The 21034-nt window shown below is 35.2% G+C and overlaps 2 protein-coding genes and 1 pseudogene across 4 annotated transcripts; 2 read left to right on the forward strand and 1 right to left on the reverse strand.

The window, feature by feature from the left end:
- Positions 1-1409: 1409 nt before the first annotated feature.
- On the reverse strand, positions 1410-2246 carry LOC126696509 (uncharacterized). The gene has a single exon (XM_050393235.1). It carries the CDS (start codon positions 2244-2246, stop codon positions 1410-1412), a length of 837 nt encoding a protein of 278 aa, XP_050249192.1.
- Positions 2247-6090: 3844 nt separating this feature from the next.
- LOC126697158 (ras-related protein RABC2a-like) lies at positions 6091-12669 on the forward strand. Of its 3 annotated transcripts, none has more exons than XM_050394035.1 (6): positions 6091-6477; positions 7273-7341; positions 8216-8281; positions 10583-10662; positions 10901-11029; positions 12169-12669. In XM_050394035.1, the coding sequence occupies exons 1-6, from the start codon at positions 6342-6344 to the stop codon at positions 12277-12279; spliced, it is 591 nt and encodes a 196-aa protein (XP_050249992.1). In that variant the 5' UTR covers positions 6091-6341; the 3' UTR covers positions 12280-12669. The 3 variants fall into 3 exon arrangements, with proteins under 3 accessions (XP_050249992.1, XP_050249990.1, XP_050249991.1); XM_050394033.1 differs by having other exon boundaries at positions 6095-6477; positions 10541-10662; XM_050394034.1 differs by having other exon boundaries at positions 6097-6477; positions 10541-10662; positions 12175-12669.
- Positions 12670-13645: 976 nt separating this feature from the next.
- LOC126696510 (monocopper oxidase-like protein SKU5) lies at positions 13646-19538 on the forward strand (annotated as a pseudogene).
- Positions 19539-21034: the final 1496 nt, after the last annotated feature.

Raw genomic sequence — 21034 nt, forward strand, 5'->3', positions numbered from 1 at the left:
CTCCTTCACTCCCAATGCACCCAAAATCTGACCCTTCTGGCTATCTGAGATGTTGCTGCTGAAGTAAACTGAAGACTTTTCTAGATTAATACTCTGCCCAGAGGCTCTTTCATAGATTTGAAGGATCTCAGCTATGGTTTCCCCCTCATCCCTAATTGCCTGGCAAAACAGTAATGAGTCATTAGCAAACATAAGGTTCGTGACCTTTGGTGCCTCTCTGCAAATGGAGACTCCCTTAATCCGCCCTTCTGATTCTGCTTTGTTCAACAATGCAATAAAACCTTCATCACATAATAAGAAGAGGTAGGGTGATAATGGATCTCCCTGGCGGATTCCTCTAGAAGGATGGATCTTTCCATATGGCTTTCCATTTATCAGAATAGAAAAGGATGGTGTTGTCACACAACTCATCACCCTTTCTATCCAAACAACCGGAAATCCCAGCTTCTCCATAATTCGTTGAAGAAAGTGTCACTCCACCCGGTCATAGGCTTTACTAATATCCAGCTTCAATGCCATGGACCCCTTCTTCCCTTTTTTCCTGGAATGCATGGTATGGAGAGTCTCATATGCCACCAACACATTATCAGTAATCAACCTCCCCAGTATAAAGGCACTCTGAGTGTGTGAGATGATCTGAGGCAGAACCTATTTCAACCTGTTTGCCAACACCTTGGAAATAATTTTGTAAATAACATTACAAAGGCTTATTGGTTTAAACTCAGACATTCTCTCTGGATTTTTGATTTTAGGGATAAGCACAATATTTGTATGATTAATATCAGGAAGCATATTACCATTATTTAAAAAATCCAGAACAGCAAGAACAACAGAGTCACCCACCACATGCCAGAATTTTTGATAAAAAAGGGCGTTCATACCATCAGGTCCTGGAGATTTTGTTGGTCCCATTTGAAACAAAGCCACTTTAACTTCTTCAGCAGTAAACTCAGTAGAGAGAAATTCCCGCATGTCATCAGTCACCTTACTCTCCATTGCATTCAGGCACTCCTCCATTTGATCCCCCAATCCTGCATGAAAAAGGTTGTCAAAGTAGGCTGAAGCAACCCCAACCACCTCCTCCAACTCTTCCACCCACTGCCCATGATCATTTCGGATACCCTTGATATAATTTTTCCTTCTTCTTTGTGTCGCTTTGGCATGGAAAAATTTGGTGTTCTTATCTCCATGTTTTAACCAATTTATTCTAGACCGTTGGGCCCAATAAATTTCCTGCTTCTGTAAAAGTTCATCCATTCTTTTGCTCAAACCCAAAAATTCTGCTTTTGCATCTTCAGTCAATTCGGCCTCATTCAATCTGTCTAACTGTTTTTGAACTTCTTTGATGGCTAAGGTATCTAGATCAGTTATGGGAGAACCCCAAGTCATAAGCTCCGCTCCACAAACCTTTATTTTTCTTGTATTGCTGCCAAACCAACCTTTTCCTCCCCTGCCTTCCCCCAAGCCTCCTGAATAACTTCTTCACAATCCGCCCAGAGCAACCAAGCTTCCTCAAACTTGAAGCTTCTACCACGTTGCTGTCTCAGCTGTGAAAAGGATTGAACATCTAGCAAAATTGGCAGATGATCCGAAGCATGAGTTGACAAATGCACAATTTTACTCAATTGAAATCTATTTGTCCATTCCTTGTTTGCAACACCTCTATCAAGCCGAATCTTGGTATTAGCTTCCCCGGGTTTCTTATTGCTCCAAGTGTATGGATACCCCTTATATCCTAGGTCATGAAGATGACAAAAATTTAAAGCCTCCCTAAAGGCCTCAATCTGAGAAAACTGTGGCTGCCTAACACTTTTTTTTTCTGAAGCATGTAAATAAGCATTAAAATCCCCAAATACTACCCATGGGCCCACTACAAACGATTGTAAATGTTTCAACAACCTCCATGAATTTTCTTTCTGCTGTGCTTCTGGCCACCCATAGAAACCAGTCATGAACCACACAAAACCATCATCTTCCGTGACTTTTGCTAAAACATGGTTAACCGTAAAATTAATTAACTCCAATCTAACTTCATTATTCCACAAAAAAGCCAACCAGTTCAGATGTTTAACAATGATCTTATTTTGGTATGGTAAATTTCCATACAAACTATCAAAACCATCTTTATCAAGTCTAGTCTCCATAAGAAAACATACCGTGGGAACTTGCTCCCTCACAAGCTTGCGAAGGCTTCGACCTGTCCAAGGGTTCCCAAGCCCTTGGCAGTTCCAGCTTAGCAGCCTCATTGCTCCCGGCAAGGGTGACTCTCCACCCCCGCCGATACATTGTCTTTGAATTCCTCTTCATAGCTCAATCTGCCTTTCTTCAGGATCTCATCTTCAGACAGCCCCCCTTGTGTTTCATGCGTGTTTCTCTTTCCCAGGCCAGGTAAGGCAATGGGCTTGGTGGATCCACTTGGCCCAAATTCCATTCGGTTTATACAAGTCCAAGTGCTTTTGGGCTTTTTTGTATTAGTCCCAATCAGGTCCGGCTTGGAAGTAAGACTCCTAGATTCGGAAATCTGGTCTTCTAATATATTAAGCTGCACGTGACTCCCACTTGCCTTATTAATCTTCATCTCTGCTCCCTTCACTTCAGAAAAATCTATGACTGGCTGATTAGGATGCTGAAATTTAGGACCGGTTACATCTAGTATATCTGCTGTGGTTGTAACGTCTGCATGGCAATAACTATCCAAGCTGTCAACGTGCAAAAGTTCCGCCTTTGTTCCTTGAATCACGCCCTTTTCCTTATCCGTTTCTTTAGGGTTTCCAGTATTGAGTGGCTGCGCCGTCGTCTTCCTCACCTGATTTCCTTGCTCCGCCTGGACAGCATCCTTCCCTGCCTCACAGCCCGTATCTACCTCAAAGATAGCACTCGGACCTGCTGCTTTACTCCCCGGAACTCTAGATCGGCTCCCTAGTGCCCTTAGGTAGTCACCATATTGATATTCTATGTGGCCTCCTTTTTTCTCCATAGCATAATGGCCTGCACAGTGCTTCAGATCGTGGCCTAAAATTCCACAATAGTGACAAAACATGGGCAAACTCTCATACTTAAAGGTTACCCATGACTTCAAACCATCTGAGCCAGCTATAAAACCACCCCTTCGAAGAGGTTTAGAGATTGGTAAGGCAACTCGGACTCGCATAAACATATTGAGATCATCCTTTTTTTTCTTCCATTCCACCTCCTCTACCTCCCCCAGTCGACTACCAACTTCCTTCGCCACTTGAGGGGAAACCATATCAAAAGGTGCCCCCCATATTTGGACCCAGAGTGATGCCGCCTCCAGTCGAATATTTCCCACAATCATGCCCTTTTTCCACCTTTGCAGTAATAGTAATTGATTATCAAAAGTCCAAGGACCTCCTCTCAAAATCTGATCCAAATCAAACTCGGATTGAAATTTGAACTGGAAAAGATTCGGCCCTACTTCAAGGATTTGCATTGAATCATTTAGTCCCCAAGCTCTCCTTATTGTATTCTTTGCAGCCAATTTATTAAAAGACTTACATGTAAGGAATTTCCCAATCAAACTCATGTGACAACTTTCAATTGCTTCCTTTCTTCCTTCATCCGAAATAGCAATGGTTTCCTCCTCTTCAATTGTCAACTTCATCTTTTCAAGACTATCACACACATCATCCTCCATTTTTCTTAAAAAATTGAAATGATTACCCTTCGCACACAGCCAAGGGAGGGAGTACTCGTACTTGAGTTACCAATTTATAGCAACACCAACTTTAGAGAATAGTTATTAAACTCATACTAAACGTTAGCCAAGTCTAGGAGTTGGGTTATTGGGTTATTGTTTCAATCAATGGGCTATCAGTCGAACTGTGAGGTCAAATAAAAAATAGAAAAATAGAAAAATAAGTTTGAAAAATTATAAAATAAATATGTAAATTGAAAAATAGACATGCTTAAATTTATAATTAAAATTAGTTTTAAAAAACTAGACATGTTTCAAAAGTAAGGACTCTAGAAAATATAAATTATGATTTCAGCTAAAACTTGAATTTTTATGGAAAAGTCCAACATCAACCTCATTATAAAATCTTATGTGTTTATTACCATTATCATTTAGAAAACAATATTGGAATGGAACCTTAAAGGTAATTTTAATTAAAATTACAAAACATGCTGAGCAAAAATGACCCGTTCAGGTTGCAAGAAACTCATTCAGTTTTACCGATTTAATTGCATAAGCGGTCCAATTAAAGAACCGTACTTACTTAGGTATTGAGTCAAATGATTAGTGGACAGTCTGGATTTAATAACTATTTTGGAGTGATTAAAATGTATTTAACTATTTTTATTATACTAATATATATCATTTGAATCCTATTTATTACACTAGCCCCCAAAAATTGGTATTCTTAAATTGAAAATAAAGAGATGAACAATGAGTAGGGACAATTTAAAATCTTATTTTTAGGATCCATGTGGGATAGCTAATTTCTATTAAATTATTCTGTTAACAAAAAAGGAAAGATAAAAAGTTAATTTTTTTAAAAACTGCTCGCAAAACACTAAAAATAAATTGAGTTTTTATGTTTATTCAAACACACAGCGATTAACTTTGCTATGCCATCATCTAAATTTAGTGCATGTACAAAGCTAATCCACATCATAGGTTATGCTTTTGATCACCACCTACCAAACTCTAAAGGTATTGGTTTGTTTCCAAGGAAGGGAATTTGGAGAGAGAAACAAAAGGGGAAGAACCAGTGGTGGAGCCACACACAAGGGTGGGGGCCAAGGCCACCCAAAATTTTAAAAAATCATTTTATAGTAGGTATATTATTTACATTTTAAAGAATATAGCTTGTGAAAATTGAAGTTGCTCCCCTCAAATTTTGAGTCATTTCAATGGTGCTCTTAAAAGAAAGGGAAATTATATTTAAAATCATATAAATAAAGAGGTTTAACAAATTAAACTATGTAGAAAATGATAAATTTTTGTACATGTCTAATATAAGAAATACACGACTTTTATATACTCATTAAAATTTAGAAGATGATAAATTCTCTTAATAAATTAATTTATATATATGTGTGTTTGTGTGGAGGCTTGTTTTAACTAATATATTAATATTACAACTTGACCCCTAAACCAAAATCTTGGTTCTGCCCCTAGGAAGAAGGAAGGAGTACTAAAATTTAGTACATCCTAATAATCTTTCATTCTCCTCTCATCTCTCTTGAATTGCACCAAAACATAGGTAAACTAGTTATTGTATAACTTAGCCCAAACAATAAGGTTACTGACATTATAAATTGTTCATAATTGTTGAAATGATTTTTTTATTTTTTATTTTTTATCTTATTGTTGGTCATAATAAAAATTGCATGTAAAAATGATGCTATATTAATCCTTTTTAGAGATATTAAAGATATATCAAGCCCAATATACTACGCCTAAACTTAGTTCTATTTAGTATGCAAGTCAAGTCTGATATTTGTACCGTAAGTCTATTAATCATATTTAATGTATGGTTAGTCTAAGGTTTAGCCTATTATAAATATTTATATTGAGTTCATTGTAACATGAGTAAAGCTTGGGTCTAGTATCCAATTGCACTGGACCTATCTTGATAGTGACACGTGTTTATTTTTTACTACATGTCATCATTTCAATAAGTCTAGTGCATTGGACCCAAGCCAAAGCAATTGTAACTTTAGATTTGTATTTCACTCACATAATTATTATTTTTGGTGCTATTGCTTCCACATTTAACTTGTATCTCATCCAAAGTATTTAACAATTCTAATTTACCATTTTAACAAATGGTAAAAAGGAAAAAAAAATTATGGCCCTGGCATTGGTAAGATCTTTTTATTATTTTTTAGAAAATGGTATTGCTCTGATCTAGGCCAACAAAATCTATAAATGTTGGAAGCTAGTCACTGTACTAAAAATTCCACTGTGACACTTACTCACAATGTGACAAAACATTAAATGCCAAAAAACAGGCAAATGCAGGCGCTTGCAGAAGCGCGTGGAGCTTATAGAAAGATCCGAAAACCAGTTCAAAGGATTGAAAGACGTTTGTCCTTATAAAACCATTCTGAATTGCCACATTGTTGAACTCCACGCCTTAAACATGCATGTACATATACTAGTACTACCCGCAAGCCCCACCACCAGTGTCTCAATTCTCATCCACCCCACACGAAATTTCGCATTTTTGTGCGTGTGTGTCTCTCAAAGTTCTTTCTTTCACAGTGTTTTGTAGCTGATAAAGATAGAGAAGAGGAACACTTGCAGAGAACTGAAAAGGGAAAGAAAAAAAAAAAGAGAAAAGCTTTTGAGTTGAGTAGTATATAAAAGAATTATGGGTTCAAAAGTAGGGAATAACAATTATGATTACTCTTTCAAGGTACTGTTGATTGGTGATTCTGGTGTTGGCAAAAGCAGCCTTCTTCTCAGTTTCATTTCCAACTTTGTTCATGACCTCTCTCCTACCATTGGTACCTTCTCTGTCTCTCTGACTCTCTCCACCATATATTCCAAAACCTTTGTTCCAAACTCTTGTAGAATATTAAGCTTTTGTCTTTTTGCAATTTGTTTCTTTGTTGTTGAAGAAATTGAGCATGTAATAAGATTATACTTATTCTTTTAAAGCAATCTCTATGGAAGTGTGTAAATTTTATGAAAAAGACTATGATTGAAAGGCCCATTTGGTGTTATATGTGGCTTGAATAATGAAGGTTTAGAAAAGATGATTTCTTAAATCAGGGGTGAAAAAAGAGAGTTTTTGGTAGCTCTCATGTATACATAGTAGTTCTTGGGAATGCATATTTAATTTCATAGGGGTATTGAATTGTGACTAATCTTATATTTGATTCTTAAGATGACTAAGTTGAGCGGAAAATACGAGGCTATATAACTTATAACCCACATAGAAACGGGAACAGTGGAGATGAAATAGGAGATTGCACATTTGCACTAGAGGAAGCTCAAGGACTAACATTTGGGTGTAAAAGTTAGAGCCATGCTTAAGCAGTTTCTATTTAAATTTCTCATTGTATTTGACTTCATTACTCTCAATTCTGTATTGTACACTATCCCAACGTTTGAGTTAAATAGTCAATATTAGCTTGGTCTGAGAACCTTATCAAGGGATGCCACTAGCTTCCTTAGTCTCAGTACTATTAGGTGCACCAAGAGCTTTCATGTACATTTTCTCTCTTTTTCTAGTGATTCACCATTTTCAATCCTTAGATTTTATTATGAGCCTTCATTATTGTTTTAACCATTTCCAGGTGTGGATTTTAAGATCAAGCTGCTCACAATTGGTGGGAAAAGATTGAAGCTTACAATTTGGGACACTGGTAATTGCTGGAATTATTTTGAATTATAATTTCATTCAATTTTTTTATTATTAAAGATGCTTTTTGGAAGTGATAGTTATTGGGAACAAGTTATCCTTCTCTTCTTTCAAGTTTGTCACTGCTTTTGATGCATAAATAGATTGTTTGTACATTAGCCAATCTCTGCATAAGACCCTCCACTTTTTTAGAGAGTATGTTTCACTCATTGGTTGGTTACCAGAAGAAGTAGAGCTATTGACAATTGATGAAAGAGATATGAGAATATGTATGATGTTTGGTTAGGTTGGTTAGGTGAACTTTTGGGTTTAATAGAAACATTTAACCTTTGGATGTCGAAATATAAACAAGAAGGTAAAAATGTTCTGGAAATTCAAATTTTGAGAAAATGATCAATGGAACTTTGAAGTGTTAAAGAGACAACAGTGTAGACTTTGGCTTGAAAAGTACTCAAAAGAAACTCAAGGACAAGGTATTAGACATGTATATTGGGGAAAAATGTATGCTAATGACATCTCCACTCAAAACTGTGAAGTGCAACACACTTCTGATTCCAAGATGCTATTCAAGTATTAAAACAAATGTTTAACATTGTATTTGCATAACACAGAGTTCCATAACACAGATTTTGGATTGCGGTGCACTAGAGAGTCCACACATGAATGAAGCTTTAAGTACAAGTAAACTTGCATATGTCATAGACCTATAGATAAGGCAAGTTTTCATGTTAAGATAGATTACATGTCTTTTTTTATATGGTTGAATACTGTAAAAACAATCAGCTCTGGCAGCTGTAAGTCATACCTTTGATAAGTTTGGGCAATTTCAACTTTGATTTTGAATTTGCTATGGTTAACAATTTCTATTGTATTTGCAGCTGGACAGGAAAGGTTTGGGACATTAACAAGCTCCTACTACAGAGGTGCTCATGGAATTATTCTTGGTATGCCACTGCAATTGTGAATTCGAAGATTTTTTACTACTTTGCAAAAAGAGTGACTATATATTTTTTAAAAATTAATTAGTACTTTTATTTCTTCAAGATTTTTTGGTTCAAAATATTTTTCAAAATATTTTAACTTTTTAAGTGAAAATTAACTGCATTATAAAATAGTTAAACAAATGAGCATATTACAAAATCTATTTGTGGGAGCATTTTTTGCTCTAAGGAAACTCATGTTTATCCTTAGACAATTTTTGCTTGTCCCACGTTGGAAAGATGACCTTCCCCTTTCTAGCTACCAAACTAGTGGTACTCTTTCTAATTGGCTCATCTCTTATAAGCTGTTTATCTTTAGGCAATTTTTGCTTGTCCCACATTGGAAAGATGGCCTTCCCCTTTCTAGCTTATAAGAGCATCCACAGCAGTGGAGCTAAATTTTTAGCAATTTAGCTCCACCAAAAGTTACTTTATCTATTTTAGCTACACATATACTACAGCAGTGGATCTATTTTAACTTTCAACACAATAAAATAATATATTCATCACAATAAAATAATATTTCTACTACAATAAAATAATAATATTTTTACTACAATAAAATAATATATCATCACCATCACCACCACAACCCAAACATCCTCCTGTACCACCACCACCGGCCACCAGTCCACAGCAGGAAAGAAGGAAAAAAAAAAAACCACCAACCCAAATCGAACCCACAAATCCACAACCACCACCGGCCACCAGTCCACAGCAGAAAAAAAAAAAAAAAAAAAAAAAAAAAAAAAACCCAAAATGAACCCACAAATCCACAACCACCACCACCACCACCACCAGCCACCAGTCCACAGCAGGAAAAAAAAAAAAAAACCAAATCTCCGATCGGCAACGTGATACAACCATTGACGGCGTGAAAGAACCAAATCCACATGCAAGCACTCCGCAGCAGTCCACAGCAGGAAAAAAAAAAAAAAAAGCCCAAATCTCCGATCGGCGGCATGATACAACCATTGGCGGCGTGAAAGAACCAATATCCACATGCAAGCACTCCGATCAGCGGCGAGCTCCATGGGTTTCCCAGTCAGGCACTCCGATCAGCGGCGAGCTTCGTGGGTCGGTGATCGGAGTTGAGAGAATGAGACCGGAGTTGAGAGAGTGAGCTTGAGTCGAGCTTCATGGATCGGTGACCGGAGTTGAGAGAGTGAGACCGGAGTTGCAGAGTGAACTTGAGAGATGAGAGTGAAAGAGAGAGAGAGAGAGAGAGAGGCATGAAAGAATGAAAAAAAAAAAACGGAAAGTGTATTATTTTAATAATCCAACCGAATAAAATATATATATATTTTTTTGCTCTCAGCTACAGTGCACATCTATATATAGATGTGCACTGTAGCAAATCATCTAAAATTTTAGCTTTTGCCTCCACTGTTGCAGCGTGAGTTTTGGGTGTGTGGAGCTAAATTTTAGCAATATAGCTTTATACCTCCTCTGCTGTGAGTGCTCTAAGGGATGAGCCAATTAGAAAGAGTACCACTAGTTTGGCTAAAGATAAACATGAGTTTTCTTAGAGCAAAAAATGCTCCCACACTATTTATTAAGGAATTTCTATTTTGGCACTGAAGCCTTATCCTATATTGTGAGTTAAGTAGGTTTGTAGAGTAAAATATTGAAATTTGTTGGACAGGTTTATGAGCTCCAACAACTTTCGTTTGATTTTGCATGCATATAAGATATAGAACCCTTTTCCTGTTTGAATAATGTATATTGCAGTAACTTGGATTGGGTCTAAATGAGTCTATTTATAAGCTCAATGGGCCTCACGAAATTACTACCCAAATTAATTAGATCCATTATTATGATGTAGTGGGTGTTCAATATCTAGCCCTTCACCTTCTCCTTGCGCATGTATCTAGCTCAATATCTGAGAAAATTCATGTTAGCCCATTAATCACCACAATTAAAAAGAATAAAATAGTTTCTTTCTTTTTTAAATTGGGATTAAACATTTTCACTAACTCCTGATCTTCTATATTCACTCCCACATCTTTACATTTATGTTGTAACATTTATTCATTTTAATTATTTAATATTAAAATGCTCCAACAGAAGCTAAATAAAAATAAGGCACAAATTCACTCAACGTTTTTACATGTTGTTGCCTTTTTATCAACTTCTAAACTTCTTAAATTCCATGACTCTGGTATTACTCTCTTTCAATAAGGAATGTAGGTCTAACTGTTTTGTGATTACTTGCAATTTTAGTGTATGATGTGACACGGCGTGAAACCTTTACAAACTTGTCAGATGTATGGGCAAAGGAAGTACAGCTCTACTCCACTAATCAGGAGTGTATCAAGATTCTACTGGGGAATAAAGTTGATAGGGTAAGTTCTAAGGTCAAACTATCTTTTCCTACTGTGGATAGACACAATTACATTCATGTGAATAAAATTTTAGTGCCCGTAAGGTATAAATAATGTCCAATTTATTTTGTATTAATTGATAATCTATATATCTTATAACAGATACAAGCTTCATCTTTCCCTTAGTCATACCATGTGAAATTATACACATTTCATGCAGCTGATATTTCTCATTCTTATGTTGAGAAATATATTCTAGGAGAATGAGAGGGCAGTAACAAGGGAAGAGGGGTTGGCTCTTGCACAGGAACATAAATGTTACTTCCTTGAATGTAGTGCGAAAAATAGAGAGAATGTTCGGCAATGCTTCGAAGATCTCACACTAAAGGTATTCTATTTCAGAAAGTCTTACATTTTATTTAACTGTCATCTTGTATCAGCAATGTTTCAATAGCTTGTTAGACTCTGCCTCACTTGGTAATGTTCCTGTTGTTATATATTGGAGGATGAAAGAATCCCTTGCTGGTTTGATTGATGATAGCCGGCCCTAATTTAATTGGGATTAATGCTTAGTTGAGCGGAGTTGAATTGCTTTGATTGGTGAGTATTCATTACTTCGTTTAGAACCTACCAGCCCATGTAGTACTTCTAGAATGGAGTTGTCCAGTGAATGAAAGGACTAATTATGTCCATTGTATACTTCTGTTTCATAATTGCAAGAGTTGCAAGAATTTATGTCCTACAACATGATTTTTGCAACCTGAAAGGGCCTTCTAACTGTGTTGCTGAAATATATTATGAATGTTAAATAGTATCTTATCATCAAGAACACTGCTTCCTGTGGTCGTTAAAAATCATTCTTTGGTGACAAATGCACCTTAAGTTACCTTTGTTAGTAAGTTGGCACCAAAAGTATGACTATGCTCTAACCTCCTGAGCCAGCCTTGAATCCACTCAACATCAGACATTGCTATAATGAAGTTGGGCAAAGCAAATTTCAGGTCTGATGTGGCCTATTTTACTATGAAAACCATTAAGCTCTTAACAGCAATGACACTTTGAACCAAATAAGTCAGCTTGGTTTCTGCTGAGGCTGGCAGTGCCTATTGTCATGTTCTCTAACCTAGTTAGAAATAAGCCCACTGATGATGCAAGTTGTGACATTATTCAATTTTACAATGTTGGCTAGTGGTCATTGCTGGGATGTATGGTCATATATACCGACTTCATTTCACTTGTATGGTATTGGTGGTAATAATAGTACTTCTAGTGTTAGTCCTGACACAATTTTTTCTATATTGTTAAATTAACACGCAAAATACAACTTATAAACACTAGGCGAATGCTGTTATAAGATGAACGCTAGTAATAGTAGCCAATGTCTAGCATTATATTCCTAAATTAATGCCACTTCCTGAATTGTTTTACAGTACTACATCTAGAATGGCATTAAGAGAATCTTTTCTTCATATTCATGGCTTATATTTAATTTGATGCTTTACACATATTTTAACTGAGTTTAATTAGTTACAGATACTTGAGGTTCCAAGTTTATTAGAAAATGGATCCTCAGTTGTGAAGAAACAAATACAGAAGCAGGTGTACTCAAAAACTCATAGTGGTGGTTGCTGCTCTTGATCTAAATGTTGCATGCCAAGGTTCAACACCAAAAACTACAACTTGCTGCAACAAAACAGAAGACCTCAAGAAGTGGTAGAATTGGCATGCAGTTGAACCACATCATCTTAAGACAATTTCACAATCGGTTGGAATGTATGATTAAACACTCGTCAGCAAACTTTGCAAGCCATTTTCTCACTTCTATAGTCATGGGAATTTCTGGGGTCTTGTAACATCTTGTGGTTCATGTAAATATGTATCGTTGTTGAATTTACTTGATGCTGTTAGCCTGTTAGGTTTAGCTTGACATTGAGTGAATCAGAAACATGTAAAAAGAATATATGGATCGTGAAGTGAATAATGGTTCTGTATTCAAAACGGTTTCTAGTATATAATATGTTCATGTAAGAGCTGATGTACAGGCTGAATGCAGAAATTGTGCTTGCTTTCTTGTGAAACTAGAGCATAACTAGTCAGAACTCTGATATTTATGTAATTGAAAAGATAAACTTGAAAATGATAGTATGGAAATATGGGTTGGGCTTGTGTCCAGTGGCCAGTTCCACTGGACACGCTAGGATACGAACACGTGATTAAAATTGGACACGTGTCCGCATCTCAATGCGTCTAGTAAAACTGGCCATTGGACACAAATATCTGACATTTAATAACATATGGAAAAATCTAGGAAATATCATTTTCAAGAACCTATCAAGATGGTAGGCTTTATTTCATTGACAATTATATCATTTTCAAGGTGATAGACTTTAATAACATACGAAAAATGTAATTTTATCAAGAACCTATCAACATTCTGCTGAGAAGGTGATATATAATTGTCAATGAAATAGCTCATCTTTCTACACAAAGCTCTCCTTCCAAAGCATCACCAGAGTGGACTAAAATGAACCGAACTGGGTCGAATGAGACCAAAGTGGGGTTAAATGGACCGAATGGACTGAAGTGGACTGAATGGATTGAAATAGAATGAATGGACCGAAATGTTAGGTTGATGTCTCTTAATAAGAGCGTAGCAACAATAAAAGCTACGCCATAACTTTTAGATATTTATAGATATAGAAATATATTGTGGAATAGTTATTCCTATCTAAAATGGTTATAATAATGATTCCTTAATACACATAACACCATTTAAATTTACTATATTTCCAAAATATACAAACTTTTCATATGCATCATTTTGTATGAATTTCCCATAGTTATCTACCAAATTTATGAATAGAAATAATTATTCTATAATAATATTTTTTATAACCAATAATAAGATTATTATTTTTAACATAGCTCCATTCAATCTACTAAATGCGTCCTTAAAAGTTAAAATTATATTGTCATACATTTTAGTAATTGATGGAGAATAACTATGACGTATCAAATCAGCTCGGCAATTGATGAAGTGACTGATGTGGTAGCTTGGTCCAGCTCGGCAATTGATGAAGCGATTGATGTGGCAGCTCGGACCAATGAGGAGTTAGCTCGGCCTGTAGGGAATTAACATGAAATTCTCAAGCCTGTGAGAAACAAAAATAGAGAAAACACACGCCAAAGAAAAATAATCACATGCACAAGACAATATTTACGTGGTTCGGTAATTTGCCCACGTCCACGGAACTGTAGGGATTTCACTATTATCAGAAAAAAAATACAAAGTGCGGCAGTACAATTTTTTTCTCTCTCAAAAACTACATCAAGAAAACCCTAATCACCAAAAATAATGGTTTCTATGTCCTGTGCACAGGATTCACAATGGGCTACAAAACAGGCCAAAAGTTTTTCTTAGGGACATTGCCCCCAGACCCCCAAGAGGCTTGTCCATGAGTACTACAGCTTAGGCCTATTGGCCTAAGCCTTCGCTCCATGGACTAAGTTTCAAAAAATCTCTCATTAAAAAACCACACAACATTATTTCAGGTCGAGCTATTATCCAAATCAAATACAACTAGACTCCACAAAACCCAACACGGGCAAAGCATCTAAAAGCCAGCCAAGTTCACCAAGGTCAAATTCCACATTTATGGGAAGTCCTACGTATCCTCCTGTCATCTCTAAATCTCATGCCACAAACTCGGGTAATTATCGAGCACTCCCAGAGTACCATAAATGTATACTCTCCCATCTCACATAACTATCGGTTTCACTAATTAAATTTAAGGTGGGACCACACAATTCATGTGAAATGAGAGAGTATGCATTTATGGTACTTCCAGAGTATTCAATAATTTTCCCATAAACCCTTAGTGGATAAATTGAGATTCCTAAATTAAAGGAAAGAGACTGAGTGAGAAAAAATCCCCAAAATTTTAGAATAATTCAATCTTCAATAGCAATATAAATAACACCTATCATCAACTTAAGTTACAAGATACGCATTTACACAACTTCTTAACTCTTAACTCTCTAATTGGTTACTAACTTAAGCATTGGAAAATCTCCTTGCCGTAATTCCGATAAGTCTTTGGTATTTGGTGTAGTTGTTCTTGGATCTAATATAACCTCTGATTAGTAATAATCCACTAGTTTCCCAGTTTGAATTGATTGGAACTTCCTAGGAAAATTGAACAACTCAGGAATTGTTGGATTTACTAGAACTTACAACCATATTTAAAGCAATGGGTGGTCCTTGAATGCTCCATAACCCACATGAAAAATTGTGATTTGTCTTGTTATTATGTAAACAATTACTAACCTTTGGTCAATGACAGGCAAAGAACAATTGACAATTATACTCCAATAGGACAATCCGACCATCAAATGTGTGAAAAAGAAAGAAAATTAATATTACATGACTGTATCCAATCTCAACAAGGCCAGCTTTGATCTCTCTTTTTTGGCCGAGGCGCAAGCGACAAAAATGGTTGAACAAAACTATGATATAAAAGAAACATTTTGTTATTGTCATAATCTCACTATATATATAATCTGCCGGCTTGCTTGGTTCAAAACTACATTGAATAACCACATTGTAAGGAGGAGTCCACCTTGGTACAAATGCTTGGTTTTTTTTTTTTTTTTTTTTCCTGGTTATTTTATTTACTCATTTTCTTAGTAAGATCCACCCCTTTAGACCACCTCTTGCTATATACATTTAAGCTCAAAGTCCACACACACACACACACACACACACACACATATATATGTCTCCCATCTCCAACATAAAACCATATAAATAGAAATCAAAGTAGTTTTAGGATCACAAATTATTCTATAATAACTTTTTTGCCACAACTCTGACATGACAAATTGTAAGTAGTTAGCTATCACTAAGACTACTTACATATGGACTCACTATTTTTTCTTCACCAATTATACTTTGTAACATAACAATTATGGCAAGAAGTTATGAAATATTTTATGGTCCTAAAATTTTTCATAGAAGTGTTATAAGATAAACATAACATTCATCTTCAAAATGAAACACATTCTTATCTACCACAACTAGATAATGCTAATTCAGAGCATATAAAAATACGAGATGAGAAGAGAAAATTTAGATATAGATAAATACCATAGTGGTGGTGCAGGAATGGCATACAACAAAGATTGAACTCATGGCAAGATGGAGTGTCTGGCACAAATTGCCCAATCCAGCCCAGTAAGAATTGGACTTATGTGTTCCAGACCAAGGACCAGATTGGGAGCTTCTTTTATTTTCCCTCAATCAACTTCTATAAAGCTGGTGGTGGGTTTGGGCCAACTCGAGTTAACAATCGGGAAGTCATAAAAGTACCATTTCCCAAACCGGAAGCTAAATTTGACCTTCTTATTGGTGATTGGTATCAAAAAAGTTACAAGGTATACTTCCACTTTACCATCTTTTGAGACTAATCACATTTATTAACATGTCATTTTATAAGTTGTTTTTTTTATAGTAAAATTGATAATAATTTCAACCTCATATTATATGCTCTCTAATAAAAGTTGTCTAGAAGTTATGGTTGTGTCAAATGACTATCTCCTCTTTACAACAAATGGTTAAAATACTAAATTTTAAGAAATTTAAAATTCAGTTTCTCAAAAAAAAAAAAAAAAAGAAATTTAAAATTCTACTCTAACTATAGTTCAGTTTAGGAAAAACTCTATTAGATAAATTTTAAGAAATATAAAATTAATTCTCCAATGAAAATTATATTAAAAGAAATTTCAAGAATTTTAAAATTTTAATTTAATTATTTTTGATCATCTATCATAATTTTTTTTATTTTAATATAATAAAATTCTTAAGCCAAATAGCCTAATATATGTTTGCATTTCGATAAGTTAATTTAGATGAAACTCTAATAAAATTTCAAGTGATTCACTAAAGTTTTGATAATTTTATTTTATATATAATTTTTAAATTCCGTATATCGCAAAAATTCATACTACTAATATTAAATAAAAGTGGTACGAAGATGTTACAGGATATCAGGTCCTCGATGAACACTACGGTTATAGCCAATAGCAGCCTCCCAGATATGATGCTTATGAATGAATGGCAAAGGCCCATTTTTGAACCCTCTATCAAAAACCTATGAGTCCTTTACTGTCACACAAGGTGCAAAGGCAAAATTTCTGACTGTCCAATGGGCCATTGAGCCAAACTTTTTGGGCCCATTGGGCTATTCAACACAGTTGTAATTTTTTTTTGACAATATTATGATTTTATATAGGGAAGATACAGATTTAGGATATCAAATGTGGGTATTGCGTGGAGTTTCAATTTCAGAATTCAGAATCATCGAATGGTGGTGGTTGAAACAGAAGGATCTTAAACAAATGAATAACTTTGGACTCTCTTGATGTGCATGTTGGCCAGTCCTACTCTGTTCTTGTCACAGCCGATCAGATCACTGCAGATTATTTCATTGTGGCAAGCCCTAAAATGTGGGCTAGTGGGCATTGGTGTGCTACACTATGGTAACTCTACTACCCCTCCTACTGGGGCTCTTCCAAGTGGGCCTCAGCCATTTGATCTCGAATTCTCCATCAATCAAGCTAAATCCATTAGGCAGCGATCAAAGTAGGGGTGTTTCTCTACATCTTCTTCTTCCCGATTATGGCTAAGTTTATTTTTAATGAAAGTTCGAGGTTTTCTTTTACAATATATATGCATTCTTATATTGCATACAACAAGTCTAGGAATAAGCTTCTTTTACAATGGTTGGCGTGATCAGCTTTGATTGGCATATAAAAAAAAATGATATTAGTGGTAGGTCTATGTGAAAGTCATATTATTACAATTGTAACATGCCACCTTAACAAGTTGTGAAAATTGTTATAAAAAAAATTGTGTTCTTAAGATTGCTTTTTTGGCATAACTAAGGCCTGTATAATTTAGGAGTTATTATAGGGTACAAGATATGATTTAGGCTCTCTTCTGATGACATTTCCATATATTTAGTGTACCTATTAGAGTTTGCTCTTATAGCCTGATTAAAACACACATGAACGGACATAGAATGCTTTCTACTTGGCTATTTTTGTAACATTGTATATTTTCCATAAATCTCTAACAATTTCTTGTATTTTTTTTTTTTGTTGTGAAGATGGAACATGACAGCAGGTGCTGCAAAGGCCTAACCCACAAGGAACTTTCAATGTAACAAATGTGACATTATCTCAGACCTTCATTCTCAGTACATCAACAGCAGAGATCAATGGTGCACCTCGCTACACAGTTAACAATGTGTCCTATCTGACCCCAGATACCCCGCTAAAACTGGCTGATCAATTTGCCAATGGGTCTGGTGTTTACGTACTCGATGAGTTTTCAACTAATTTTACGAATCCTGAGTCTATGGGAGTTTTTGTTGCAACTGGGAAGCACAGAGGCTGGATAGAACTGGTGTTTAAAAATGATCTAGACGTTATGGATACTTGGCATCTTGATGGTTTCGGATTTTATGTTGTGGGGTAAGCCTCTTCATTACTAATTCCATCATGATTCATGAAGCTTAATTGGATTTTCCCTACCATCAGTTAGCAAAGGCTAAAGGCCACACGGTTTGTCAAAACACAAGGCCATGCTCTTATCTCGTAGGAGTTAGGACCTTAAAACAATAGGTTAAGGCTTCATTCCAATGCACTAGAGTATTGAACAGGTTACGAGAATTAATATGAGATCAATTTTAGATGTGTTGTGTCCGTATCACGTATGGTGGTTTATTGCATTGGACAAAAGCCAAATCTAAAATAATATTGCTAAATTACGTGATAAATGACGGTTTGTTTAAAGATTTTAAATTATTAGGAAATATGATGAATTAATTATTTAACCATTATTATTCTAACATTTCTTAATGTGTTTTGTTAATCTATCTTTAGCTTTGGTAAAGGAAAATGGTCACCTAAATCACGCTCTACTTACAACCTTTCCGACCTTGTTGTTCGTTCAAGCGTTCAGGTCTCCCTCTCTCTCTCTCTCTCTCTCTCTCTACAAAATAATAGTTGTAATTTTAACTAGAATCATTTTTCCCCACAAGACATAAGGCTTAGGGGCCTTACAACACAAGGTAATAAATGTAGTGTACATGCATGTTTAGGTATACCCTGGAAGATGGAGTGCAGTTTATGCATATCTTGACAACCACTACAAAACGTGGGGGCCTTGGGCCGCGTTTTTTAAGCCGTGGCTATAAAAAACGCGGCCCAAGATAGACTGAAGCCGCGTTTCATAAAAACGGGGCCATAGAACCTTTTTTTTGTAGTGAACCCTGGAATGTGGAACTTGAGATCACAACTCTTGAAAAATTGGTACTTGGACCAAGAACTCTATCTAAGAGTTTATGATGTTGATCCCAACCCTGCCAAGGAGCGTCCACCCCACGAAATCTCCTTCTATGTGGTTAGTGCATGCCCTATTTAATAAGTTATATGACTTGTTTAAATATTTCAATAAATCATGTGATTTATATAGGTGAATAATTTTATAAATCACTACATAGTGGATTAGAGAAGATTCATTCAAACTTATTATGAGAAAAACTTTGTCCTTATTCTCCCTCTAATATATTTGACCTCTCAACTATTAATCATGTTAAGTTAAATCATCCAACTTTCAAATCAATTTCTTCATCGAATTTGTTCTCATTTAAATTTAACAAAATTAACAGATGTAACAAATTGTACATTTGTTAAAAAGTTATTATGAAATGTAAAAAATCTTAAAATCTCTTTATAATAAGTTAACCTTATTTTTATCTTCTTTTTGTCGAAGTTATGTTTCGGTAGCTTATTTTGTTTCTTAATGCTGTTTACAGGAAAGTGCCAACCTTTAGCTCCCCCACCCCAACCCTAACCTCCACCTCCACCTCCATCGTCGGCTAGTGGATTGTCTTCACAAATATCATGGTAATCAAGATTTTGAATCTGTTATGAAATAATTTCAATGTGTTTATTATGTGGTCTTAGCACTGCAAGAATATGCAATTTCTTGTGATTCTAAATAATTTCCCTTTTGATCATTTCACTAATATATCTTTTCGTCTCTTGTTGCTCTTCTTGGTAGGTTTCACAATGCCATGATTATCATTGTGACACAGTTCTCTACATTCATCAACAGTAAGAGGTGGTGTTTTCCTTATGCAGGAATGTTCACTGAACTTGTTTATAAAGTGAAATCGTTCATGAACTTTGGATCTCTATAATTTTTGGAAGTTGCCTTTTGTGAGAATTCTCTTGGAACTGTCCTATAGTTACAAAGGAATTTCTCATTTTATGGGCAGTTTATGGATGAAAGCCAAAAAGAGAAATACCGGTCCCAACACTAGTCAATGTAAAGAATGTATAATCTCATCCAGAATGATAAACCAATTTTCAAATTGTATTCTTGAAAAAAGCAATAGAAATTGTAATGTATCAAGTTAAGCTAATACAAATAGCTAGTTTGACAACCATACTACCAACACCCACCTCTAGATCGAAGGGTATAAGTTAAACTCACAAGGAAACAAAAAATTTTAATCGGTTAATAGATTGTAAAAAAAAACAAAGAAAAAAAAAAAAAAAAAGAAGCTAAGTGATTAATATAATTAAAATAAATTATGAAAAAATTATTTTAATTTTCTTGACAGTTGAAACATTTAGTAATAGAATTTTAATAGGAGTACCAGAATTTGGGACTTTGGTAATAAAGTTTTACATATAGAAGTAATCTGTCTTAATTATTTAGATGTATTTATAGTGAACCACATGTCAAAGGCAGTATAATATGAAATAATCTATATTTATATATATCTAAAAGTAAATGCTACGCTTTAGTTGAGCCACATCATCAACTATATGATTTTTTTTTTCCTTCATTTTTTAAACAATATTAATATATAAATAAATAATACAACTTTACACATTCTCTAACTCATTAAATCCAACTCACTATGAACAACCTTACACATTCTTTAACTCATTAAAACCAACTCACTATTAATTTAGCCTTCTTCCAATTCTCAACTCTTCATTTTCCCCTTCAAAACCGTTTCGCTCTTTTGAAGTTCAAACCCTTCAATCACCACTCCTGTGATTAACTATGTTATTTTTAACACTATAAATTTACAGTTTCTCTCTACTGTTGCTCTCTCTACTTTCAAAGAAGTTGCCAAAGTGGCATCAGATTTGGAAAGTCTTTTTGAGTTTGTTCTTTCCCTTCTTATTTTTTCTTTTCCCCCAATTTCGGTTTTTCCATTGGATTTCTAAAGTTTGTGGATGATATGCTTTTTTGTAGGTTGTCAACAATATGATCACTTTGGGGCAATGGGTGGCTAGGATTGGTTTGTAG

Source organism: Quercus robur, chromosome 8, assembly GCF_932294415.1.
Source record: "Quercus robur chromosome 8, dhQueRobu3.1, whole genome shotgun sequence".
Taxonomy (NCBI): Eukaryota; Viridiplantae; Streptophyta; class Magnoliopsida; order Fagales; family Fagaceae; genus Quercus; species Quercus robur.